Genomic DNA, 27268 nt, shown 5'->3' with positions numbered 1-27268 from the left:
CATAAGAGAATTTAGCCATTTACTGTACTTATAAAACCTTCATTTTTTTAGACCAAAAATTGAATATACTTGAGAAGTTCAGGAAACCGTCCACAAGAATAATCGGAAAATATAAATAACTATATAACAAATGAATGGGTACAGAGCTCCCAACCACCACCACCCTTTTGTATTTATTTGTCTCACACAAAACTCACATCTTCCTCACTCCCAAGATGATTTTAGATGCTCAAACCTCAAATTGACCTATTAAATAAATAAATCAAACACAAAACTCACTATGATTTTCATGGACCTTGGAAAATCCAACCTAAAATTCGAAAAAACGAAGCAGCAGAGATTGAAAAAATGACACTCCTGGCAGGCAAAACTGAAGACAACTAAAGGGAAAACCTGCATTATGATCATGTCAGAGCATTAGAATGATGTAGATTGAGAAACACAATAACGGGTAAAGAGCAAGGAAAATTCAAAGTGCCAATACCTCCGTTGGGCCGTGATCTTTGTTCAAGATTGTTCCACCTCTTTTACACGCCAATGGGTAAAATAGTAGAGAATATAGAGATATGTGGACACCAGTCTGATGAAGCATCAACTTTTCGGTACAAAAGCAGCCAAAGCATTGGCATGGGTAGGAGAAAGGCTGCTTAAGACGGGTTGCATTTGATGACCGTAGAGAGAAATCAAGTGAGAGAAAGTACTGCCTACTAGAGCTTTAACTTCAGAGGTCTCGGCAGGAGACAGAACAACTTCAGCGAAGACGGTTATCAAATCCGGCACATGAGCCATTATCTGCTCGAATTTTGAGGTAACAAATTAGTTACCAGTTTCAAATTGAGCTGATATTAGTGCAGTAATGGTGAGAAAATATCCACAAAATCATACTTTCAAAATTTAGATCGACAATAATCCTTTCTTTTCTTTTGAGTGCCTAACTACCCCAAGACCCAAGTACCCCGAGTTCTTAAAAGTAAGAGTACAATATATAATATAATTTTTGTTCATTTTAGACTATAATAATTCTTCTATAAATTTTAAGAATACTGAAGTATTTCCATAATTGGGGATTTCTGGCAACTAAAAGTGACGAAGCAGCCCAAGTAGACCTGGATTTCCAATACCAGATGGTGTACACCAAGCATGACTCTTATTATAAAGCAAGAAGAGGAGTTCAGTCATAAGTCATACCTGTGGATTAGAAGATACCACTAGATTGTAGATGCAGCTATAAACAGCTAATGATTCCTCGTGATCTTCTTTTAATGGCAAAGCTTTCGTGAAGACAGGGAGAACCTGAAAAGTCATTTCCACGTCAGAATTCACCATCATTAGCTATTTAGCTTAGAGTTTGAGGACACAGGACCTGGCTCAAAGGAATACAATCGGGCTGGACCATTATCATCCTTGCAACTGCACCAGCTGCATTATCCCTAACCGCATGATCTGGTTCAGACTCTCCAAACATTGGGTAAAGCCCACGAAGAATATCAACGTAGTATCTAGTCTTGATGTAAGGACCAACCAAACACAGCGTGACAAAGAAAGGTGAAACGAAAGAATAACAGTAACAGACAGCTGCAACTCTTAAGTCTATCAAAGATTTGCAAACATGAACAAATCAAGAATACAAGGAAAAAGTAAACAGGAATGGAGAGTATCTTGGACAGTATAATTGACACAACAAGTGAATCAGAAAAGCACCCTTGTATTAACTTTTTATGAGGATACTTTATTGTTGGCTCCCCGCCATTTTTGCAAAGCTCCCCAACACAAAATGCGGCATTTCTCCTGTTTGTCGCATCTCCTGATAGTAGTTCTTTTACTACTAAGGGCATTACTTTCTGAAACAAGACATGCTTCTATGTGTGAAAACAAAATTAAAGGGGAGAGAGAGAGAGACTACAGGTGTGTGTGCCCGTGTGTTGTGTGTGTCAGAGAGAGAGAGAGAGAAATTTTTACATCGACATAGCCTGCAATTGGAGCACCCATTGCTTGTGCAACTTCTGCAAGGCAGGCAACCACCATGGTTCGATCTTGTGAAGGTCGTGATGACCGCTGCTCAAAGATAATAAAAATGAGGAGACGACAGAAGTAACAAACAGAAGGCGTGAAGCTGACCAAAATCAAATTCCCCACATACCGCAAATTTCATCAAAGGTTCAAACAGCTTTGGAAAGATGGGCCCAAAATGAGATCCCATGGCCTTCGCAAATGCAGGTAGGAGATCAGATACTGCATCCATAAGTACTTCATCATGATCACTGTCTTCCTCTTCACTATCAGACTCTACTTGCTGACAAGCTGATTTCTCTTGGAGCAATACCACCGTAGCCTCAACAAGATGAGCCATGTCTAAATTTTCATTTAACATCAATCAGAGAATTCCATTTTACGAAAGATTGTGTAATTCAACACCCAGATTCTGAGACCATACTTACAAGGCTCAACAGCCATATATCCGCAATCTTTAACTATGTCAGCTACACATGTACATGTTTCAGCAACAACTTCCTTGTCTTCATCTTCAGTCATAATCTTGACGTAAGCCTCCATCACAGTATCTGCAGAGAATAATAGAGGAATAAGCTGGTAAGAGAAATAATGAACTACGCTTCTAAGTAATTTCTAGGACTTGTTATTCATTTCTTACCAAGTATTTCCCTCGCTTTTGCTGGCCCTTCCTGCAGGATAACAAAACAAGACCAGGAAAATATTAGTAGCTTTTAACTTGCACCAAGCAATGTAACTACAAGTTATCTACTGAAAGATTTGAGTGTACAGATCACAACCAATCAAGAATTAGCCTACACGGGCATTAGGGGTTAAATACACTGTACTGAATGCTAAAGCAGAAGTATTGCGGTAGATGATAGGAAGGCATTTAAATGAACATTTAACTGTTTATCGGAACAGATAATAGTTAACGAAATCAAGCCTGGAATTCTCCCACATGACGGGAACTGGCTAAATACACGAACTCGTGGTCGTGGATCACATCACAACTATCATAGTTGCAGACATAACAAAACCTTTTCGTTTAAACTAGTTTGGTGAAAATATACTCACACTATGTCCTTGGTACACCACCTGTGCTGCTGTCAACATATCTGCAACAGTTGGATAAAGAGTTTCAGGTAATCAAATATCTGTAGAAACCTTCAGTAGAACGTGCTCCTTTCATAATTAAGGAAAAAGTTGGAATATTATATTAACAGAGTATAAACTAAGATCAATTGCTCATATCTTAGAAATAGATGCTGAAGGGCAAAAGCTTGGAAGATATTTCCTCTTCCCTCTCCTTCAACAAGTAATTCCTGTTCAGGATTTACATGTATCTTTTAGGAGCATTGGAGTAATGCCAGTCTTTTGTTAGAAACTTCAAATATCTATACAAAACCACTTACAGATTACACATACACATCTTTTTAACAGTTTAAGCTAACAGAAAGAATGTACAGGTAACCCCCTACTAATATGTACAAATATATCAAGCACGGTAAATATGATTTTCGATTCGAACACTCGTTATTCAATGTGTACCCAATACGAAATAAGTTTATTGTGTTCAAAAGAAAATAAGTAATACCTATTTAACCTGGTTCGTTGTGGACATAACATAATGAGGATCAATGTGCTTAGTGCTTGCTTCTTTTATCACTATAATTACAAATATTATCGTTCTTATTACAACACTATATATTTTCATTCTTACACATGATTCTGCAGGTCCCTTAAAGTTTTGATACAACATTCTCGTTCCTAAATTGCATTTGGTAGAGCTGTTACAGATGTTCAGAGCAATCGACTTGAGACAGTCCGTGAAGCCTCCCAGTATCTCCAATCAAGAGACATTAAAAGACAAACTCATTGAACATTTACGCGTGTTGTCACAGCGTGCCTAGGTGATGCTTAGGCGAGCAAGGCGCAGGGTGAGCAAGGTGGTCAACTTGCTTGCCTACGAGTTTCCCATGTTTTCCAAGTTTCGCCTAGCGAGCGCCTCAGGTCGACTGGGGGAAGTCGTAGATGAACTGAGGGGAAGAGGCGCCCAAAATAATCTTTCATTGAGAAAGAACTTAAGCCCAACTAAAAAAGCAATATCAGTGGGCTGCCCAAACTAATATTTTACGTAAACACTTGAGCCCGACTAAAAACGAAGTCCAACCACACATCAACTAAGGCCAACAACAAACTTTTCTAGTTCGACTAGCAGCAGCAGAAGAGAAAAAAATGAAATTAACTCTCATTTGCGAAGTTCAAAATAAAAAATGTAAATTTCGTCTCTTCTCTTCGTCTTCTTGTACTAACTCACTGCAGCAGTGTGGAGTTTTAGGTAGTGTAAGTGATGAATCAAGCTGTATAGATACAATATACAAGTAAAATTAGGTCTTAGTACATCTATTACATGGTATATTACTTGGATTGGAAGAAAATTAATGGGCAGGCTGTTAACCTGAGGTGCTCCCCTAGGTGCGCCCAGGCGGCAACTTGGCAGCCTTGTCGCCTTGCCTCGCCTCTTAATACAATATAGATTGATGCCACAACTTACAAGTCTCTTTTTGCTGTCGAGACACCTGAAATGACTTGTGATTTTTATCCTATTTATTTTATCTTACAAGTTCTCATCATCTTATGATAATCTAACCCAGTGTCACACCTAGTATGGCTATTCTACCCAAGTGGAACAGGATCTTTATACTAGGCAATTAATAATATAATTAAATAATTTTTTCAAAAAAAAAATATAATTAAATAATTAAACCATATATAACGAAGATTGTGCGCAGAGACCCAACAAGAATATCGAACAAGCATGTAAATGGTACAAGTACTTACGTTTCAAAGCAGTGATAGCCTGGAGGCGCACATCTTCATGAAAATAACTGGAATGTTTCTCCAAAATTTTCACAGACTCCTCCAAATAGCTTAAACACAGTCAAAGAACCCAAAAAATGATTTATAGAACTTTTCCATCCGAGATGAGAAAATAAAAAGGATACGGTGCATATGAGCCTTTAGTATGCAGTGCAAATAAGCCAATGGCCTGAGTTGCTGCTGCCTTTTCATCCAAGACTCCCGTCCTTATACTTATACCACGAACTCTTGGTTCATCATGAGCATCATCATCCGAAGACACGCCACCAAACCCATTATCATCTTCTGAAGACTCGTCAACATCAACTGCGGAGCCATCAAGTAGATTGCAAGAAGAAAATGCCAGAGGTACAACATGTGGAAGGTACTGTTTAGAGCAAGAGAAAACAATTCGCATTGTCATTCATTATGCTGATTGGCAGTTAATCAAGAACTTGGTCTAATTCAACAAAGGCTACACACCTTTGCAAAACCATCATCCATTATTTCAGCAACATTACTGAAGAATCCATGGGTGTATTCTCGAAGCTCACTGAACTCCAACGCAAACCCCTGCATAAATCAATAAATATCAAAAATCTACTGATGAAATTAGTGACTGCAAGCATGTCGAAGACACTAACAGAAATTGCAGCTTCAATGAACGCGGGTAAGATGGGTTCCATCCTCGTTCTTCCAACTGCCATGGCAACTATTCCAACTAATTCAGTGGCCCTCGCACGTGAACACAGGTCCTCATCATTTGTAAGCACCATGAAAATTTTCATCAACTCCAAAACTCTTTCAGCATATGGAATGAAGGCTTGCTCTGCAGCAGTTGCAATTGAGCCAATCGCTGACTGAAGTAGTATTAAACATTTCCAAGAGGAATGGAACTTAGTAATGAAATCAAAATCAATTCAAATTTAATATCAAGTGTGCACAGCAAAGAAAGATGAAAGCTACAAAGTACAAACCATGCACGTCTCCTGTAGATTACGAGGGCTAGTCTGGAGGGCTGCAAGTAATCTCCCCATCAAAGGTTCAAGGAACGGAAGGATCTCCTCACCCATGTTCTCACAAAATGCTGCCAGTGCATAATATGACTTTTCCTGTTAAAAGAGGGGTAGGGTGAACCAGAAAGGTGTGAGCACGAAAACTAATAGGATAGTATATTCAAGTGTGTATTAGTTCTTTAATCTTTACCTTCACTTCATCAGATGTATCATCAAGGCCATTCAAAATGCAAGGAAGCACAGTTTCATAGTGAGATATAATATCCGGCTGCAAATGCTCTGCGAATTGACCCAATGCAAATGATGCAGCTCCTCTTATCATTTGCTCTTGATCCTTGAAAGCCCCTAGGACAATGTACAGAACAGGTTCCAGCTTATTCTTCATCAACTCGGAACAACCCTCTGAAATAACACCCAAAGCTGTCACAGAAGCTTCTCGATATTTAGGATTTGGGCTTTGGCTGCTCAATGAAGAAAACTCAAAAACAGCTGGAAAAACAAGCTTCGGGAGGTTTAAAGCCATTGTGTCGATGACTTCTGCAGCAACTCGATCTGCGGCGAGATCGTCGTCTTCATCTCCCTGGGTTGATTCCGCAAATAAAGGGCACAAGGCTTGCAAGATTGGAGGGACTAACTGGTGCTTCTTCAGAGAAGTGGATTTGTATTTTGCAAGCCAAGAGATTATCTGAATAGCCTGATAGATAGATAAGAACATAGAAACAGTCAGGGGAACGAAAGTGACAAGAACAAAGAATATAATGACAATTGTTTGATGCACTCTTATTACCTGATGACGAATACTTGTTTCTAAATTATGACTTGAGCAAACTTCAAGAGAAAACTGCACTATGGATCTTATAGAATCCCCAAGAAGAGGTGCTGGAGATTCAATGATCTCATCAAAAATTTCAAAAGCAAGTGCAGCTACATCCTCCTCACCATTAGCAAGGCATTGCCGCGATACATTCAAAATGCAAGGAATAAACTCTCGAAACTTAACCTACATAACGAATGAATAAGAACCGGATTACTCAAAAGAGAATTCAAAGGATAAAGTAAAATTCCCTTATGGGGAAATTAGCTCATTAGTAAGCATAAGTCGGTGATATACAACATTAAATGTGAAAATGAAGTGAGAGAAGTACAGCAAGAAACTTGGAATAGATAAAGCTTCATCTGAGCTACCAAAAAATCATTGTAACTGAGAAGTCATTATCTGTAATAATTAACCGTAACTTCAATTTTACTATTGACATAGCATGATACTCAAATTTACTTTTCCTGTCTAATAAAGTAAAGTACACTGAAATATAACGTGAGTTATACATTATGAAGCATTATACTCCTTTTCAGAAGAATAGATCCCATTCCGGATACTCGAATACCCATGTGGACACTCTGATACTCCAATCACTTTAGAAGAACTATAAATCGAGAAAGCTTGCACGTAGTCGTGTTAGAAACAAAAGATAGTTCATGTCTATTTGTATAGTTTTTTTTTTGAATAATTTGAATTAATATAAGGAGAAAAAAGGGGGAAAACAAGGACAGGACAAAGAAAACCAATCAAAACGTCCTCCCACTTAGAGACGAAGTCGAAACGAGACTTGTCCCTAGCCCAAGTTAATTGCCTGCTCCAATGGAAGAGGATAACAAGGATATCCTCCACCTCTAAACTAGAACCGCCATGAGAATCTTTATAAGTATGATCATTCCTGTCCATCCAAATAGCCCAAACTATAGCGAAAGGAATGAGTGTCCAAAGGTCCTTCTTGATTCTTTTAGCAAACAGCCCGTTCCATTGCTCCATGATCTGAGCTATAGACTTTGGACTGGACCAGTTACTACCACAGGAAGAAACAAAGAAAGACCAAAGGGGAGTAGCTTTCGGTCAGTGACGGAGCAAATGATCCACTGTTTCACCCTCCTCTTTGCAACGGATGCATCTATTTGGCCAAGGCATACCTCTCTTTTGAAGCTGCTCGATCGTTGGAAGCTTTCCAAGCACAGCAGCCCAAACCACGAAACTAACTCTAGGGGCACCTTAGGCGACCACAGCGAGATGAACTAGTTCATGTCTATTTGTATAGTGACACAATGATTAATCAAAAGTAAAGAATCCGTAAGACTAGAACAAGAGAATATTTATACAGCCAATGTTTTGGAACTGTAAATGGCAGCATGAATAATTTATCATTGTATGTTTAAAAAAGACTTGTACTTTGATGGAATCATGAATTGCAAATTTCATTTTTTTTTTTTTGCTCTCATGTAAGTCAAAAGATACACCCAAAATATGTTATTCCATTTATTTGGTACATCCGACAAGGCTACTCCCTTTAAAAGGATTATCATCATGGATGCCTATCTAAGTTTACAAAAATATTACCTTCGTTATGTTATTGCATTATTTCATATAAGATATCTACATAAAAGCCTTAAGCCGCTTAGTCTTATGGCCAGATACGGGTAAATGTTTTTAACTGTAACTGAACGCCACAATTTACAACTTGTTTCAGGACTGTTAAGAGTCAAGACTGTATGAATTTAAGATAAAACGAAGCAGAAAGTTTAAACTTCAGCAGAATACGATTTGAGAAGCAATCTGAATCGGTTATGTTGCAATAGTCAAATAGAACGATTTGATTAGCAAAACTAACGATTTTATCACATTTTACAGCTACATCCCCGTACCGGTCTTTTTCACTCACTTATCCAACACAGTGTGGTGAGTATGGATTCGGATAATGATACTTATAACTTTATCAACATACCTAGGTCATGAGACTGGAATAATAAAGGATTAAAGGAATAATACAAAATGCATTTTATCAGCATTTATTTTCCGAAATGAACTAAAAAAATACTGAAGGCAATAATGACACAACTATTATTGACTTACCACTTCCGTCCCATCGCGAACAAACTCTAGAAAGGACCCTACTGCCCTGAATAACAAAAACAAGAAGTATATAGAGTAACATATCAATATGCAACAACCAATTGACATTCTTTTTGGGGAATAATATAATACATTATATTAGCAAGTAGAAATTATACTTCAGAGCAGCGACTCTGACACGGGAGCTGGTCTCATCTTGCAGGCACTTCAATAGAAGAGATTGCAATTCGGCGAAGTGTGCTTGAAATGTGTTTCCAATTGTTTCGGTTAAAGAGCTGAATAGGATCAATGCCACCTAAAACAAGCAATTAAGAGAAATATGTACTTAGTTGACATTCACCTGAATGAAAAAACTACAACGCATTAAAGGAACAGGTCCAAGATACCCCCGCGAGCAAGTGTATCACAAAGAGAAGTCAAAATTACTTCGTCGAAATATTGCTTATAAATTATAATATCTCTCAAGTTCAAGGTTAGATATGGCTATTCTTGTTTTACTATTTGTACCGCCATAAACAAATATATCACGTCTTAATGTCTCTATAACAAATATATCAAGTGGCAAGTACAATAATGTAGCATTCATTTGTTAGGCGCATTGAGAAGACACCAATGGGTATAAAATTATAAATAATACTAACTTCTCTATGATCTTCTTGAGGGCTCTGAATGCATTGAAACAAAAAGGGCAGCAAATCTGGCCAATCCCCTGCTGGAACAGCATACTTAGCAATAATGCTCACCACATTAGCACTTGCTCGCCTCACCGGGGGGCTGCAAAAATACCAAAATCAACCAAACTAATCATCAACAACCCAAATTACTACTTCATCACTTAAGCAAGATTATCAAAACGCCCAAAAAAGGGGCAACTGAATGATAAAGTTATGATCTTTTTTCAAGTAAACTCTAATCTAGAAAAAAAAATTGAAACTTGAGGTAATAAAAAGCCTTAAAACAAATAACCCATGAATTATATGAATCCAAATTTCACTATATTATGTATAAAGTAAGAAATTGAAAGTGAGGGAATGACCTATGTTCGATAGTGATGCTTTCAATAAGAGAAGATTTGACTAATTGACGAAGTTGAGGAGAAAGTTTAGCCCAATGACCAGTAATTTTTTTACGAAGAAGAACAGCAGATAGTTGTCTAACATTAGGTGTTTTAGCAGTACGAAGATGATGAATCAAAGCTGGTATAACTTGTGGATCTTTTGATAATCTTTTAATTTGATCTTCTGCTTGTCTTCTTGCATCATTATCAGGCATTAAGAACTGTATCAATAGCAACTCTAGTGACTGTGCCATCTCTAGAACACTTTCTCTCTCTAGAACACTTTCTCTCTCAAGAACACTTTCAGTATAAGAGAGAGAAGTGAAGAAGAGAAAATCCCTAATTGCTGTTGGGGAAGAGAGACTCAAGGTTTAGGTAGAATGCGGCGGCTTCAGAAGAGGTTTTGAGGCAAGAGTTGGGTGCCTCTATAGGCGCCCCCGCCTTCTCTTTTTTCTCTTCTCTTGGCGCTCCGCTTGAGTCACTGGCTCCAACGGCCAATCCAGTTTGGTGGAAAACATGTAGAGGGGCATGCCAAGTAAGGGTGAACATCGGTTGGATAACCGACTTTTTGGCCCAATCCAAAGTCCAAACCGAAGAGTTCGGTTTTTTCAAATCTATATCCGAACCAATCCGTTCATGGTTTGGTTCGATTGCCGATCCGAACTATGCATGAACGGTTTGGATCGGTTAGATAACCGAACCACTTGTGACATTTTACCATATATAAAATTTCGCACTTTCGACTTAAAAACGTGGAACTAACTTAACTATTGAATTAAGCTACAATTCTCTACTCCATTTACTTTCTGGTGCACATGCATTAAGCTACAATGTTGACAAACATGCAACTAACTTAACTAGTAAATCTCAGCCGTCCATCATTCCCATCATATATGTTTATATGTATAATATGTAAAAAATAACAATAAATGGTTTGGTTTGGTTTGTTCGGTTATCCGTCAACCAAATACATAAACCGATTCAAAATAATCGTTTTTGCCATTTTAACATCCGAACCAATCCGGAATACTATTGGATCGGTATCCAAACCGTCCAAATCTGTTTGGATCGGATTGGATTGGTCGGTTCGGATACTAAATGAACACCCCTACATGAAAGAGTTTTTTTTTATATTTAAACTAACAAGTTTAAAATTAACTAATATCTAGATTTTGTATGTAACGATTATATGTGAGACCTATGATCTCTCTAATCAACCAGACTTATTGGATGGTCAAATAATGTCGTGAGCTTTTCTTGTATGTTTCCCATCAGGATGAACTTTCTATCATATAAACTATCTCTGAAAACTTATAAAAATAAGAGGAATACGAAACCGCACCCGAAGTACTTAATTGTTATTTAACGAAACAACCGAGAATAAGAGTCAACCCTAAACATTTTTTGTGTTGGGGTTGTAGTCCTAATATCAATAAATAACCTAAATATTTAATAAAGGGTATTTTTGTCACAAGTCACGCATGTAGTTGACACGTGAACCACTTAACTGATATTTAACGAAAAAATCGAGAATAGAAGTCAGCGTCAGATATTTTTATGTTGAGGGTGTAGTCCTACTATCATAAATAACTGGGAGTCAATGTCTGAATAACTCATTTCTTTTTATTGTGATAGTAATGTTCAGATTTAGATTGCTTTATCAGAAGATAAAACTCCTATATTCTCTATGTGCACAGGGTTTACCTTTTGTTGTCTAGATCAATCCTAAATTAGAGTTTACAACAAAATGACAAATGTCCTTAACAAAAAAAACAAAAAAACAAAATGACAAATGATTTGATAGAAAGTTAGATAGGTCACATAGAGTGATATGCCAAAGAGAAAAGAGAGAAGAAAAAAAGGAGACTGGAGAGAAAGATAGAGAGACACACAGATCCATGCAAAAGAACAGTTCCAAAAGTAGAGATTTGCGTGGGAGAACGAAGAGAGATTTGCGGAAGATAAAAGAAGAGAACAGATTTCGGCTCTTGATTCATAACTACACCAACAAAATTATTAGACTATGAACACATTTCACTTTTTTGATGTATCAAAAACTAATGAATGTAATCATATTGTTTAAAAGGAACTAGATTATTAAAATAAATGTGATAAAAAAAAAAGTAATTTATATACTGATGAAACTTAGAAAAGAACAATTGTGACGGCCTAACTTGGAAGCATGCAAGCTTTACCAACGCACCTCTCCAACAGAGCTACCACTGTTTTGAGTCTAATCTCGAACAGAGACCTTTAAGAAAAAGAGCTACCACTAGCTTCGAGCATTCACGAGGTCATCCAGACTCGGATGATTGATGAACGCGACAGTAACAGGCTTCCGACCTTTTTCCGCAACTGTATATCCAACCATACCTAATTCAGAATATAAAAGACTCTAGTTACTTACAACCAGGAGAAATGACTAATACATCCAAGCTGCAATTCCTAAGAATATCTTCTTCTTCACTTACCTGAAAGAGATGTAATGTATGGCGTCTAGAGACCATCTAGGGTTCCAATTGACTCCTTCAGAAGTTTTTGCGCCTCTTCTCTTCTTCTACGTATAAGCAAGAGAAAATATCAATCAACTTGCAGTAAAAAGATTATCCCATCGATGCCAAACAAGAGAGCTATAAGATGCCATACATTATTATATATAAACAAAGAAGTAGAAGAAAAGGCTAACAAAAATGATATGCTGAATTAAGCCACTTCTTAAGTTCATTGTGTTTTATCAAGAACTAAACAAGCTAGTGAAATAAAAAGGACAAAATAGGAACAAGAAAAGGTAAATGGGGAAAGCGAAATTTTACCTTTTGATATCCTCAACTGCTTCTTTTCGGCGTTTTATCTGAAGCTCTAATATGTGAATCAGGGTTGCTCTGGCCTGAGAGAACCAAAACAAATGCTTAGGAAAGAATAGCAAGTAAAGGTTCAAATAACATTGCATAAAAGACAAAAGTTACAATAAAAGAAATCAGAGACGTTCTACCTGATGAGGACGCAAAGAATTGAGAAGATGATGCAAGTTTTTAAAGATAAGAGATATATCCTCCACTCTCCTTGCATACTGAGATGGCTTTTCAACAAGAACATCGACAAGCTCCAACATATGTAGTTGCAGGTCTCTATTTAGTGATCTCAGTTCCTTCTTGAAATCTGAAAAAGTAATTATCTTTTAGATACCAACCAGAAATATTATTTTCAATTTCGTTAAGGGTTCACGGCAATCAAGCATCTATTGTAAAATATTGAATGTAATGGAGGTATATAGTGATTCGCTTGTATATATATATATATATATATATATCAGAATGGATATGGAAAATAAGCTTCCTATTGGCAGTTCTCACTACTTCAGTTTATCTCGTCGTCTGCCTTATGCAAGCTTGTGCATCTTATTGACATAGATTAAGGTTAACTGGGAAGTACCACACCACCATGAATTACGTCAACTCTGGTGCAACAGATAAGAACTTTGTTTAGTTTTCCTTGTTTGCAAGATTCTGTCAGCACTTTATCAAATTTCAGGTACACAATTTTTATAATAATAGCATATAAATTATAAAAACCGATAGGAATATACCCGAAAATTTTAAGTAAATATTATCACTTAATTGCCATACTATAGTAACAAACTATCTTAACACTTTTCCTAAGCATATATGCTTATTATCTCGCAGAAATTAATGATGGACCAGAACTCCCAGTTTATTGTTTATAAACAGAAGAGAGATAAATGAATCATCCCATGACAAATTTATACATAACTTAAGAATAAATCCGCTATATCAGTATCTCCGATTATTTAAAACAAATTTTGAGTCCACTAATCTTATCTTCAAGGATTTATAAATTTGAGAGTATATTCAGGCAAATTGCAATATCTTGAGTTTATGCCGCGTAGGAACTTCCAGAACGAGAATTGATTGTACTCAAGTAGAACAGATCTGATGACATATGATCCTATCAACACTTAGCTTCAGGTAGATTACTGTAGCGAAATAGTAATCATAGTCCCCTGATAGTTGGAGCACCATTTGATTTGAAACATTAGAAAAAAAAATATCTATATATCATCAGGTAGATTACTGTAGCGAAATAGTAATCATAGTCCCCTGATAGTTGAGCTTCCAACCAGAAGCATCCACAGAAATTCAAGCCTTCAAGGAGCCTTGTTGGAGCACCATTTGATTTGAAACATTGTGAAAAGAATATCTATATATCATCAGCGAGATGAAGGTGGATAGATTTGGGGGGGGGGGGGGGGGGGGGTTTCACAGAGTTGAGACCATATGGTTTTCGACTATTGAGTGAGTTGATAAGAAAAAGAGTGAAGACCAGTCACTATGCCATATGTGTGGCTTTGGTAGCTAAAAACTCAAAATGAGAAGCTAACAAGACTTATTCTTCATTAATATTTTTGCCTCTTTGAAAGTCTAGAAGTGAGACCACATTTAGGTCTGCTAGCTCATTATGCTCGATCAACGATCACTTTAGCTTATTAAGGGCCTTGAGCCTTTGGGCAACGTACTAAAATCAAGTAGATGTTGTCGGGCTATAGGCTCTTTGTTCTCGGGCTTTAGGCCTCTTTAATTATTGGTTTAACTTAGGCGGTTATCGTGCTTATCACATCTTAATGATGTATCCATGCCTTGTAACGACTAACGTAGATCACAGTCGATTTCTCAAAAAAAAAAAGGTATCCAATAATATCGTTGTGAGGATTAATTAGTAACTTATTTTAACTACATCCTATATTTCCATCTCAGCAGAAATAGAAAGATCCAGAAAAATTTTAAGAATAGAACAGAAGTGAACATTACCACGCAAATCCAACCTTGTATAAACTTGAAAGAGAGAAACGTACCAACATTCGGCCCCTTGGGATATAGTTGACGAACTCCTTGGTCTTCCAAGCTCGGAAGAACATCATCCGTCTAAAATAACAGTTGAAGTAAATGAGCATTAACTTTGATTATATAAAATTTAAATGACACAACATGGTTGAAAAAAAAACAATACCAACATAGAGATAAAACACAAGCAATTCAACTAAACAGAAAAATCTAAATAAAAAAGTAACAAATGGCTGACAACCAAAAGACCAACTAGTGGTTCAAATAAAATGCTCTAAAATACAAGACATTCTAATACTTTTTTCACATCCAAAATTTTAAAAACTTCAGACATTAGGCCTTAAAGTATAGTAGAGTATTATGAATGGTAAACCTAGTCTATATAAAGCACACGCCCCAGCCAGCCCCAAGACGCACATTCTGGGGCATATGCTTCACAACTAAAACAGAAAGTTTACAAACACAGTGTCCTGAAATTCATAAATACTGAACCAAGAGCAAGAAACGTAGAAAACGAAGACGAGTGAATGAAAGATATACTAAAGGACAAATAAATCTCACCGTGTAGCTCGCTCCATAGAGGGTATACGTGCCTTCAATTGGAGGTGGCGGTTCGGGGGCTGATTTAGGGGTTCGGATGAAATCCTTATAAAGCCTGTGATAAGGTGGTGGTGGTGGATATGTTGCTGTGGCTGCCATTTCCTTCTCTTTCTACTGTCAGGAGAAATACATTGTGGTTAGAAATTAAGAAGATACTCGACTAATTTAACCACTAAGTCTCTTATGGTTTATACCATTGTTTTGGTCAAATTGAACACAAAATTCATAACTGTTGTTAGGGTTGGGTTTTAGCAAATGCAATTGGCTTACTAACTAAAGTAGTTATAAGGAGTCAAGTTTTAGGTCACCATTAATGATCCACCTTAAAATCACACTCATCGGAATGTACTTGAATTTAGCACTTATAAGACCTGTTAAACTATACCCTTTGAACTGATTCAGTTAATTAATTGATTATAAAATTATTATGGATCAAAGAAATCAAACGAAGTTCCATAAGAACACCAAAAATGGCTATCTGATATGGCAATGGGAGCATTAAAGCTTCCATTTTGGGAATCAGACACACAAATTCTTGCTAAGGTATAAGAATTGGGATCAAGAAACTTACCCCTTTAGAGAAAAAAATAAACCCAAACCCTAGCCAATTAGCACCTTCTCTTCCCAAAACCCTTGGAATTTTTATTTCAGAAGTGTAATGTTAGGGCAGACGTGGGAAAACAAAGAAATTTTGGGGGATGGGGGGTTAAAACTTTGGGTGGAAAATGTAAGTTTTCCCCTCCTTTAACCATTTTTTCTCTTCACCCCACCAAAAATGATGGACAGACTGTCGTAATTAGCGACCCTTCAAACTTCTCCTCCCACCATCATCATTGGTCGACCACCACTATGTTTCTCTCTTTCTTTCCTCCCCTCTTTCCGCCAATTATCTCTATATCGACGAGGGAGACACTCCCCTTCGTAGAAATAGAGGTAGAAAAGGAGAGAGGTCATAAAAAAGATTGAAGGTGTCTTAAGCAGTGATGGTGGTGACAGGGTAGGAGAAAGAATGCCTATGTAAGATCGTCCACGTGAAGAAATAGAAAGTAATGTTGGGATAATGAAAAAACAAATAAAGATAAAAGAAAATATCGACCCAAGTTTTTGCACACATGAAGTAAAAATGTAAGGTGAGAGTTTCTTTGAACTCTGTCTCAAGCTAAGGCCACGTTTGGGTTAGCTTAAAATCCATAGAAAGCTGGCTTTTAGCTATTTTATAAGTGCTTAAATTTTAAATTGCGTTTGGTAACAAAAAAGCACTTTTAGAAAAAGCTATAAATCGCTTTTTTCTCTAAAAAGCGGAAGCCGAAAATTGTGGCTTCCGCTTACAACTTTTTCGGGAAGCCAGGAATTTCACGGTGATTACCGTTTTATTCCCTCTTTAAAATAGCAACAGTCAAACTTAATAGTAGGGTTTTAAAGAAGCAAGGGGTCACTTCATTAGGGTTTTAAAGGAAGCATTAACAAGGGTCTCTATTAAAACAGTCAACATCAAGGTTCATTCTTATAGGAAACAACACCTACCAATTCAACATATAATCCCTATCACCAATCAAAGAAACAGAAGGTAAGATTCATTCTTTATTTATTAGTTTCTGTAGGGATTTACACCCTTCTACTAATGTTTATAGCGGAAATATGACATCTAATGTCTACACTAGTATTCCCAGGATCACATGCAAAACTAGTAATTAATCTAATGGAGATAGTAGATTACCTTAATCGCTTTTCCCTCGAACTAGTTGAATTGATTGAAGAAGACCAAGAGCTTCAAGTGTAGCTCCTCTACTTGGGACACGAGCAATCAATTTGATCTCCCACCTTGTTGTATAGCTAGCACACCAATGGTGGTTGGAAAAGAAGAACACCTTCTTCTTTGACTAGATTGATAGTTAATGGGAATTAGCTCACTTTCTCCTCTCTACTTGATGTGGTAGAGTAAGAAAGCTTAGAGAGAAATTCCACACCTTATTCTCTGCCCTAAGAGTGTTTATATAGAACCCTAATAAGAATCCACCTCCTTTTAGGTTTCCTAAAACACCCTTTAGAATAAGATTTAGGGAAATAGTCGAAAATAGCAACTATTGGTATTTTCTCAATTCCCTAAGGAGGAGGTGCCCAAACACCACGAAAATTGGCAGATATAATGTTTATTATATCAGAAACTAACCCTCCAAAATTCAGCCCAATCCGAGTCCTAGAAGTACCCGAACCGGTCTAGGCCCAAAAACCCTGTTTTTGGCCTTTTTGTACTATCTTTGCCTAATTCCTTTTTAGGCCTATGAGATATGTTTATGGGACACTCCCATGATTATATCTCACTCCCACTAGTCATATCCTAGATCAATTTGTCACTCTTATGTGTAACCCGTTGTAGGATCCGATCGAAGTTAGCCGCGAATTACTTCGTAATTCGACGATCGTAGTTAGTCTCTAGCTACAACTCTACGATCCCTAAATCAATCGGACTTGATGATCTTCCACATCAATTGTCCTATCCGACAATTTGTTCGCATTGTCACCTTGGTCGAAGGACATCTCCTTCAACTCCTTCAGACTCCCACTTGGACTTAGAACAAGTGCAATGCCTCGATTCCCGTGTCAATTTAGTATCCCATCTGATACGTCACGTCATTCAGACTTTCTTGATATCCGAGTACAACTGTAAAAGACAAACGATTAACTTTAATCCGTTTGAGCGCGGCCACGCATTTTCAGTTGCTACTCATCAAGTGGCCTTGAGACACTTTGTACCTAATGTGATTAGGGTGACACAATCCATTCTTGCGCTCCCACTTAACTTCATGTCTATCCTGTCCTTCCCAGTATCCGTCTTTATAACCTCCTTTTACGGCGCGGCGTTTAACGGAACCAAAGTCGGGCATTCCTTACATAAGATGAGTGGAGCACTCATGTTTTGAGGAATCTCTCCAATTGTCTTTATGAAAAGTATTGACGTTCATCACGAGTGATGTACTTCTCATTTGAGGGTTATCCAGTGTATAAACCTTTTACACACCCACGTAGTCGAATAGAATATACTATTCATATAGCCCATGAAACTGCGCTATCCCATCGACTCCCGTGCTAGTCTTCGTGAGTCATTGTTGTCCATGCAATGACCTGGACCAGGGATTTTTGATAATAATTATTCCAAGTTCACTTAATAGGGTTTCATTCATCAGATCACGTATCTGACAAACCTATTCGGAACGTTTTATTATCGATGGACTGTCGTTTAAACACTAAACCAAGTTTAGACGACTGGTGAAATAATTCTTATTATTTCTGATAACGAGAGTTGTAAATCTGAGCCTCTTCCGTAAAACTCCTTTTACCCACTCAGTTTTACTTGTCGAGGTTTAAAATTATACCTCATGCCTTAGACTGTGTATGAATCTCATACTATGTCTAAGGTGACAGTTTAGTTTGACTACCGTGGTAGTCGGTTTTAAACTTTGCTTATTATCAATTAATTTGAAGATTACTATCTTCAACCTTGATAATATCTAGTAATCTTTACTAGAGTTAAGGCCTTTAATTCTTTGTGTAGTATTTGCAACAGTTCCCGGCTTAAAACACTTTTAGCCTACTTTCCTTCCATGTCTGGAAGTTTGCTACGATGACATGTTCAACTTTGTACTACTTCATCCTTTAGCCTTCTAGGATGTACTAAGTAGTGTTTCGGTTTTCCAATCCGAATTCGGATGTTTAAATGCTAATCATGTCCAACATGATTGACTTTATGTTTTCGAACATAAATGTCTCTCTCATGCGTGCTAGCTCATCGGTGTCTTTTAGACTCCGAGTTTTACAACGCCCTCTGTCATGAGTTTTTGGGTCGAAATTCTTTTAGACTTTCCGAGTCTTAGATTTTCTGTTTCGGATCTCAAGCATCTCAGCGTACTGAGTCTCTCTAATCCTATCATCCTTTTGATCTATGCTTATAGATCTTCAGATGCCCAAAATGGCATTTTATCCTTTTGTGTGTGGTCCTTTATTGAGTCAGTTCGTTACTGTTATACAACACCTTATGTCGTACTCAATCTTTTGTATGTACTCTGCATACGGACCCGGAAGGTTTGTTTACTCCCACTTACCTTCTTGAAACTCGTGATTCAAGATTTTCTTCATTCTCCAGGAATCAAATTTCTCTGATTGCCTTTTGAATCGAAGATTCTAACTCTTGCGTGCTTTTAATCCGTCGATAGATTTCTGAAGCATGCTTGTGGACATAACTTGATTGGAAGAATCTTTATTCTTCTTGTCTCGTTTCGGGAAACACGAATGTTTCCATCCTTCTCAGTTTTCTATTTTGGAAAACCAATTTAGGTCTTTTGTTGACTTAAATTATCAAGCTTCATGTCTTGACGAGATATGGATTCCACGATGATTTTGGGTTCTAGCCAAAATCTAGAGTCAGTTTCCGTTTCTGCGCAGGTCTTTTATCTCTTCAGAAATAACCTTTATTTTCTGTGTCTTTGAGATTTGACCTTTTAGGGCTTTTGAACAACAATTTGGAATTTTCTCAACTACTTTGAGATGTTCCTTTAGAGACACTTTCACTTGTTTTGAGAGTTCTCCGGCGAATGACATTCGCTTTTGTGCGGTGGGTTTATAAGATCATGTCTTTAACCTTTCCTTTTCCGAGGAGCCGCAGTTTGTTGCTCTTGGTCGAATTTAATCGACTTGTACAAGTTTCATGATTGTTCTTCATGACCCTCCATGATTTTTCTCATGATTGAATTAAATCGACTTGTACTTTTCTCTCACTTATTCTTTTAATAATTAGTGTTTTCTCCCAGACTACTAGGTGTGCTAATTATTAGAAGAATACTATCATGAGCAACAAACACTTTGTTCTCTTGATTAGTTATGGAAGAAGCCCAAATTTCTTTTAAAAGAAATTGCGTCAGATATTAGCTAGTTTTGTAATGCTTTTACAAGCTTAGCTGTTAGACGGAATTTTGTTAATTGTGAAAACAATCGTTTATAGAATATGTCCCAAAATATTCGGAAGACTGGCTTAAACCCATCTTTGATCGAATTATGCATAGCAATGTTTGATTGCTCCCACTGAATCCACCATCCGTCGGATGTGTTCCATGGAGCAGAGTTGGGAAACTGTTTCTCAACTCCTTTGATGGTTATCAAGTGTTTGACTCAAGTTTTCACTATCTTGTCAAAGTGATTCTTTACTTCGGTTTGTACTTTGTTTGAACCTTTCAAACATTCTGACTTATACTTTATGATTTGTACGTTTCCATACTTATGAAGTTGTCAGAGTACGTATTTGAAGTTTCTCTCGTTAGCTTCTGCAAGTAAACTTATAGGTCTGCATAACACCGTATGAGTCCTAATAGATTACTAGTCTTTATGCCTTTTGAAAAGGGTGACTTTGTCAATTAGTCCTTAAGACCCAATTGACAATGCTGAAGTTTAATGAGTTTGAATCTCTTGATTTTAGCCATTATCAATGTTAACCTTCAGTTAATTTTATCACTGGTTTAAAACATCAGACGTTTCTAGAAGAACAAAATAATCACTATTAAGTTCTAAGCTAGATCAGTGTCTAAAAGAAGACTTCGATCCCTTTCAGCATCCCTAGCATTACTGCTTCTGCTCCCTCTTGGATCTTTACTTCTTTTAGTCAAGTATGTGATTTCCTTGAGCTCCCACTGAGCCGCTCATCTGGTCTTAAATACCTGATGAAGGAATTTTACGATACTTGTTTTTAACTTTGTTAACAAGGATACGGAATCGGAATTCATAATTCTATTCCTTTTGTCCTCCAGGTGCTAAAGGTAGTTTCCTTTTAAATGGTCTAGCCATTGTTCAGAAACATTCACAGTAATGAGAAATACTCTTGATCATGTACTCGGTAGCTGCTTTTCTTTGATCAAATGTTTGTCTCACTTGACTGATCCTTTTGCCCTTTTGAATCTATTTCTTAGATTCTTTGTACCAAATCTCAAGAACCTTTCTTAGACTGGATATTCCCGTATGTTCTGCTCAGTTTGTTTGTAACAACCTGAGTGACTCATCTAAGGTCTTATCTATCTTTGTTCAATCAATATTGAATTGGGTGATAGATGTATTCTGTTGTCTTCCGTTAGGATGACTTTCAGATTGCCTTGGAGGTCTCGTACCTCTCCATTTATGACTTCTGTGGAAAATTCTTCCTCAGTTTGTCTTAATGGTTATGCTAGCATTCATTATTCTTCCAAAGAGAATGTTATACGATTGCTTGGAAATGGCTTTTGACCTTCTCTTGTATGAGTCAACATTGGGATTGGGTATTCTAGTGACCTTCCTTTTGAATCTGAGAATTATTCTCGGATTCATTCTTCCATTCTAGGAAGTGGATCAGCACCTCCCTTAGGTGTGATTCAATGTTGAAATCGTTTGTGTCATCTTAAAACTACATAAAGAAATGGCAAAGTTTTAAAACTCGTTATCGTTTTTGAAAAACATTAGTTTTCCCACATTATTCAATATAAAATCGTCCCCGATTGAATAAGTGATTCCAAGACCCCAGTTCTTCGAAGTAAAGCGGACGAAGGCCCTACCCTTTGACTCCATCGTTCCGGGTGAGCGAACTACTTCACTGATCATACCTTATGACTCTTGGTTGATAGATTTCATTAATGAATGACTAATCTATCCTTTTGCCTCGAGTATCCAAGACTCTCTTGCTGATCTCGTTGAGTAGAACCATTTAGACGTGTAGGCCTCTTCTATAGACCTACCCGCATTGTCCCAAGGTAGAGGAGGTACTCTGCGAAGGCCGACCCACCTTCCTCGAACAAGGGCGCAACGAGTGTCTTAATCTGGATAGGCGATTACTCAAGATTACTTTTGGGGACTTTTACGCTAGTCTGGCGTTTGTTATAGTGAACTATTTAGCCTAACTAACATCCACGACATAAAGCGTAAATAAGTAAGTAAATGCGCGCGAGAAAGTAAATCAAGCAGACATGGATCCTAGTATGGCCCCTAACCTAGAAGATCTAATCTCCCTTGGTTTTCTTCTTGTTTCGCCTTTTGGTTCGTCTTGGATCGCCATCTTTGAACCTCCATTGATTTCTCCCACTCGCCTTTGGATTTCATCCTCGAGTTTCTTCAATGGACTCATAGACCCTAAACTCTAATTACAAGACTCTAACGATTCGCAGATCGTATAAACTTGAAATTAAAATTAATTACAAAGCATGCACCCATCCGTGCTTAAAACAAGAATAAGGAAATAAATCTATGGCCATACTAGTTTCCCGCATTCACATCACATGCAATCATATAATATATCAAGGCTAAGAATTATATATGCATGATTATCTTGGGAGATACTTTTGTTGACATCACATGTCACATTGCGGACCTTAAGTCTAAATTCGAAGAATTCAACTAATGGTGCTTTCCGGTTTTATGTTTTATGATTAAAATCATCTTTTAGAAAAACTCCGTTTTGGGCTCGAGAAAGCCCGGGTCAATTTCGGAAAAAATATTGGTTCGATTCTTAATGATTTCATAAATCAATTTAAAGAGAAATCCGTTTTGGGCTCTTGGATGGCCCGGATTGATTTTGGAATTATTTGGTTGGAATCGGAAAATAATTTTTGGCAAAAACTCCCACTCGAATGATGGTCCCTTTTCGTGGTCCGAAAAGCCTCGAAAAAGCCCGGGACAAGTCCTAGACAAGTCCCGGCCCAAGCCCAAAAAAGGGCTCGGACAAGGTCCGGACATAGCACGACCCATAGGGCCGGCATGTCCTGGCCGAGGCCTATCAAGGCCTGGTCTCGTCCTGACCGGAGCCAGGACGCTAGTCCATGTACCAGACGCGTCCTAGACGTGTCTGGTACTGGACCGGACCAGCACTAGGTGTCTCGGACTAGTCCGAGACACCCAGAACCTCCCAGACGCGTCTTCAAGACGCGTCTGGTCGAGTGCTCTGGACGCGTCCTAGACACGTCCAGGAAGCTCCTTCGCAGCTGCTGGTCGCGTCTTAGACGCGTCCTTAGTAGCTGCTCTGGACGCGTCTTCAAGACGCGTCTCAGCAGTTGCTCTGGACGCGTCCAGAGGACGCATCCAGGAGCTTCTGGTCCGGCCAGGAAGCTTCCTGGCCGGACACTAGGGTTTTTGAAAAACCCTAGTTTCCAAAAAGAAAATTTTGTTTTTTTTCTTATGCAACTTTAAGTTGCTATTTTCCAATTTTAAAACTTTTCTTAAATTTTTGAAATTCCTTTTAGAACACTTCTAAAATTTTTCAAAACTTTTAGAAACTTTTTAAATTTTTCCAAATTTGTTTTGAGAGTTTCCCAAACTCAAAAACTACTCTTTTTAGAACACTTCTAAAAATTCCAAATCTTTGTTTTTCAAAAGTTTCCAAAATTTAAAAAACAACTCTTAATCAAACCAATTTTGGATCAAAATCTAGGTTTTTGAAATTTTTCAAAGAACAATTTTGAAATCAATTTGAAAAATCTTTGAATCCAATTCATAATTAATCAAATTTTATGTTTAAAACCTTTTTAAATATAACTATCAACATAATCAAGCATGGATTAGTTTGAAATTCAATGAAATTGAGTCTTTTAAAACACTTTTAATCATCAATTCGATTCTCAATTTGAAAATTTATTGAATCCCATCAAATTATGAGTTTAAAATTCTTTTAAAAACATCTTTTAAAATACTTTTATAAACTCAATTTTCAAACTATTAAGCATATGAATTAGTTCGATTCTTAGCAAAAACTAGTTAATGGCAAGAGGCTCTGACGCCACTGTAGGGATTTACACCCTTCTACTAGTGTTTATAGCGGAAATATGACATCTAATGTCTACACTAGTATTCCCAGGATCACATGTAAAACTAGTAATTAATCTAATGGAGATAGTAGATTACCTTAATCGCTTTTCCCTCGAACTAGTTGAATTGATTGAAGAAGACCAAGAGCTTCAAGTGTAGCTCCTCTACTTGGGACACGAGCAATCAATTTGATCTCCCACCTTGTTGTATAGCTAGCACACCAATGGTGGTTGGAAAAGAAGAACACCTTCTTCTTTGACTAGATTGATAGTTAATGGGAATTAGCTCACTTTCTCCTCTCTACTTGATGTGGTAGAGTAAGAAAGCTTAGAGAGAAATTCCACACCTTATTCTCTGCCCTAAGAGTGTTTATATAGAACCCTAATAAGAATCCACCTCCTTTTAGATTTCCTAAAACACCCTTTAGAATAAGATTTAGGGAAATAGTCGCAAATAGCAACTATTGTTATTTTCTCAATTCCCTAAGGAGGAGGTGCCCAAACACCACGAAAATTGGCAGATATAATGTTTATTATATCAGCAACTAACCCTCCAAAATTCAGCCCAATCCGAGTCCTAGAAGTACCCGAACCGGTCTAGGCCCAAAAACCCTGTTTTTGGCCTTTTTGTACTATCTTTGCCTAATTCCTTTTTAGGCCTATGAGATATGTTTATGGGACACTCCCATGATTATATCTCACTCCCACTAGTCATATCCTAGATCAATTTGTCACTCTTATGTGTAACCCGTTGTAGGATCCGATCGAAGTTAGCCGCGAATTACTTCGTAATTCGACGATCGTAGTTGGTCTCTAGCTACAACTCTACGATCCCTAAATCAATCGGACTTGATGATCTTCCACATCAATTGTCCTATCCGACAATTTGTTCGCATTGTCACCTTGGTCGAAGGACATCTCCTTCAACTCCTTCAGTTTCATCTCCACTTGTTTATTAATTTAAATCAATGGTTATTTTTATTAGTTGAAAATTTCTCTCTCTAGACTCTTTTAATCCTAAACTCTCTCTAGGTTATATTTTTCTATAACTCTCTCTAGGTTATATGTATATACATAAAGAAATAATATATCAATTCATATTCTAGTGATATATATATATATATATATATTACATGTATGTGTGCAAAATTTTATACTCCATTATTTGTATACATAGTTTCAAAAATTTTATATGCCGTTTGATATAATATGGGTCAATATATTTTATTCATTTATATGGGTCCACATACTGTTCATATGCAATGTTTATCATGTATGTATATACATATTCATTAGTTATCTAATATTATATATTTACTGAAGATGGCGGGAACGAACACTCAGACTAGGGCAAACTGGACTCCTGAACTCCATAAAGTATTTGTTAATTTATGTTTAGAGCAAGTACAGAAGGGTAACAGACCAGGGACACACTTGAATAAAGAAGGTTATCAAAATCTTTGTGATAAATTTTTTACAAAGACAAAAAAATTGTATGATAGAAAAAAGATGAAAAATCATTGGGATACCACAAAAGAACAATGGAAACTATGGCATAAGTTGATTAACAACACAGGCTCAGGTTGGGATCCAATAGCTGGTACCATTTCTGCTGGAGATGATTTTTGGCATGATTTTATCAAGGTAAAATCTTGCATTAACATTAAATTCAATGATGAATAGTTTTTATGTTAAATTAATATATATTTGTCTTTACAACAGACATATCCAAAAGCTGCAGAATTTCGCGAGTCAGGGCTTCAATATGAGAAAGAACTTGATTATCTGTTTGGGGGCACAACAGCTGTTGGTGAAGTAATATTTACTCCTAATTCTGGTGAAATGCCATCGTTTCTCCAAAATTTGGATGCAGAAACCCAAAGAAACCCTGAAAATTATGAAACGCGATCAACAAATGATGCACAATTCAATGAAACACAACAACAATCATCAGAGGATGATGTAAATTTGGAGTCGAATGAAACTCAACGTGGCACTAGACGCTCATTACAAGGTCAAAAACGACGAAGATTGTCTTGAGCATCGAAGATCAGCAGCTCTGTGGAACGATTAGTTGAGGCAGTTGAGAATAGAACAAGAAATACAGATAAAATGTACACAACCAAAGAGTGCATTGAGACGTTGACCGACATGAAAGAAGTGGTACCAGTTGGAAGTGAATTATATTTTGCCGCCATAAAGATGTTCATGGACAAAGATGTCAGAGAAGTATTTATGTCGCTTCCACCTGAAGTTCGATTTGAATGGTTACAAAGACGACATTGTAGTTAGAAGATAATATTTCTTGTTTAGTTTCGTATAATTTAGATATGCTACTTTAGAATTTCTAACAGTGAAATAACTTGTTTTCTTTTAGTATAAGTATGACATGACATAGATATTCATTTTAATTTTTCATTATAAGTTATTTATATTACTCTATAATGAACTTTCTTGTCATCTACAATATCGATGGATTCCGACGAAGAAGATGCTATAATTCTCACAGATGCTAGTGTAACCGAGTATTATAGCCAAAAGTACATAATCAAGAATCCAATTAGAAAATCTGTTTTAAGAGGACATGCATATGTTATGGAACTTTTACATGGGCACCCTCAACCTTGTCGTGATTTGTTGCTGATGGATCAACATGTGTTCATACGATTATGCCACACATTCAGAGAACGTGGACTTCTGAAAAATACGAGGCATGTTTCAGTTGAGGAACAAATGGCAATATTTTTTATTACTATTGGTCATAATGAAAGAAATTCAATGATGTGTGATCGTTTTCAACACTCTGGAGAAACTATTAGCCGCCACTTCAATTCCGTTTTAAAGGCCATTGCTGAATTTGCTACTTCAATCATAAAGCCCCCTTCATTTGACGTAGTCCCTACTCATATTCGTCATAATCCGACATATTGGCCATTTTTCAAGGTAACAATATCATTTAGTTATTATTAAGTAAAATAATTTAATCTGTATCATTTCAATTTTAAAATTATTTTTTGATTGTAGGATTGCATTGGTGCAATTGATGGAACGCATATAAGTGCACATATTCCATTGGCCAAACAAGTACCTTTTCGGGGGAGGAAAGGCCAATGCACACAAAATGTGATGGCAGTATGTTCGTTTGACATGAAGTTTACTTTTGTGATGGCTGGATG

General features: G+C 37.1%; 2 protein-coding genes and 1 pseudogene across 3 annotated transcripts; 1 reads left to right on the top strand and 2 right to left on the bottom strand.

Moving 5' to 3' along the window:
* Positions 1-219: 219 nt before the first annotated feature.
* On the bottom strand, positions 220-10362 carry LOC147536502 (ARM repeat superfamily protein). Its single transcript, XM_086643330.1, has 21 exons — positions 9806-10362; positions 9411-9543; positions 8928-9064; positions 8770-8815; positions 6655-6867; positions 6058-6561; positions 5829-5963; positions 5496-5711; positions 5335-5424; positions 4998-5239; positions 4834-4922; positions 3067-3107; positions 2651-2681; positions 2439-2561; positions 2141-2352; positions 1960-2055; positions 1729-1841; positions 1364-1499; positions 1189-1293; positions 485-792; positions 220-393 (listed from the first exon to the last, which is right to left on the bottom strand). The coding sequence occupies exons 1-20, from the start codon at positions 10078-10080 to the stop codon at positions 592-594; spliced, it is 3138 nt and encodes a 1045-aa protein (XP_086499456.1). The 5' UTR covers positions 10081-10362; the 3' UTR covers positions 220-393; positions 485-591.
* Positions 10363-11822: 1460 nt separating this feature from the next.
* On the bottom strand, positions 11823-16053 carry LOC147536501 (mediator of RNA polymerase II transcription subunit 7a-like). 2 transcript variants are annotated; one of them, XM_086643328.1, is made up of 7 exons: positions 15857-16053; positions 15247-15399; positions 14697-14766; positions 12819-12985; positions 12640-12713; positions 12298-12383; positions 11823-12199 (listed from the first exon to the last, which is right to left on the bottom strand). In XM_086643328.1, exons 2-6 carry the CDS (start codon positions 15382-15384, stop codon positions 12323-12325), a joined length of 510 nt encoding a protein of 169 aa, XP_086499454.1. In that variant the 5' UTR covers positions 15385-15399; positions 15857-16053; the 3' UTR covers positions 11823-12199; positions 12298-12322. The 2 variants fall into 2 exon arrangements, with proteins under 2 accessions (XP_086499454.1, XP_086499455.1); XM_086643329.1 differs by having other exon boundaries at positions 15247-15396; positions 15857-15993.
* A 9362-nt stretch (positions 16054-25415) lies between these two features.
* Positions 25416-26384, top strand: LOC147536500 (L10-interacting MYB domain-containing protein-like; annotated as a pseudogene).
* Positions 26385-27268: the final 884 nt, after the last annotated feature.

The sequence above is a fragment of the Eschscholzia californica genome, unplaced genomic scaffold (genome assembly GCF_041429995.1).
Source record: "Eschscholzia californica isolate CP2 unplaced genomic scaffold, dmEscCali1.0.p SCAF_5, whole genome shotgun sequence".
NCBI lineage: Eukaryota > Viridiplantae > Streptophyta > Magnoliopsida > Ranunculales > Papaveraceae > Eschscholzia > Eschscholzia californica.
This window is presented reverse-complemented; position numbering and strand designations above follow the sequence as displayed.

Coding starts and splice junctions, on each gene's coding strand:
- LOC147536501 (XM_086643328.1), bottom strand. CDS start 15,384: ATGGCAGCCACAGCAACATATCCACCACCACCACCTTATCACAGGCTT. Junction 12,714..12,818: donor ATTCTTTGCGTCCTCATCAG/GTAGAACGTCTC, acceptor TGGTTCTCTCAG/GCCAGAGCAACCCTGATTCA. Junction 12,384..12,639: donor GCAGTTGAGGATATCAAAAG/GTAAAATTTCGC, acceptor GCTTATACGTAG/AAGAAGAGAAGAGGCGCAAA.
- LOC147536502 (XM_086643330.1), bottom strand. CDS start 10,080: ATGGCACAGTCACTAGAGTTGCTATTGATACAGTTCTTAATGCCTGAT. Junction 6,868..8,769: donor TTCGCGATGGGACGGAAGTG/GTAAGTCAATAA, acceptor TTCGTTATGTAG/GTTAAGTTTCGAGAGTTTAT. Junction 1,500..1,728: donor GGCGGGGAGCCAACAATAAA/GTATCCTCATAA, acceptor CATCAAGACTAG/ATACTACGTTGATATTCTTC.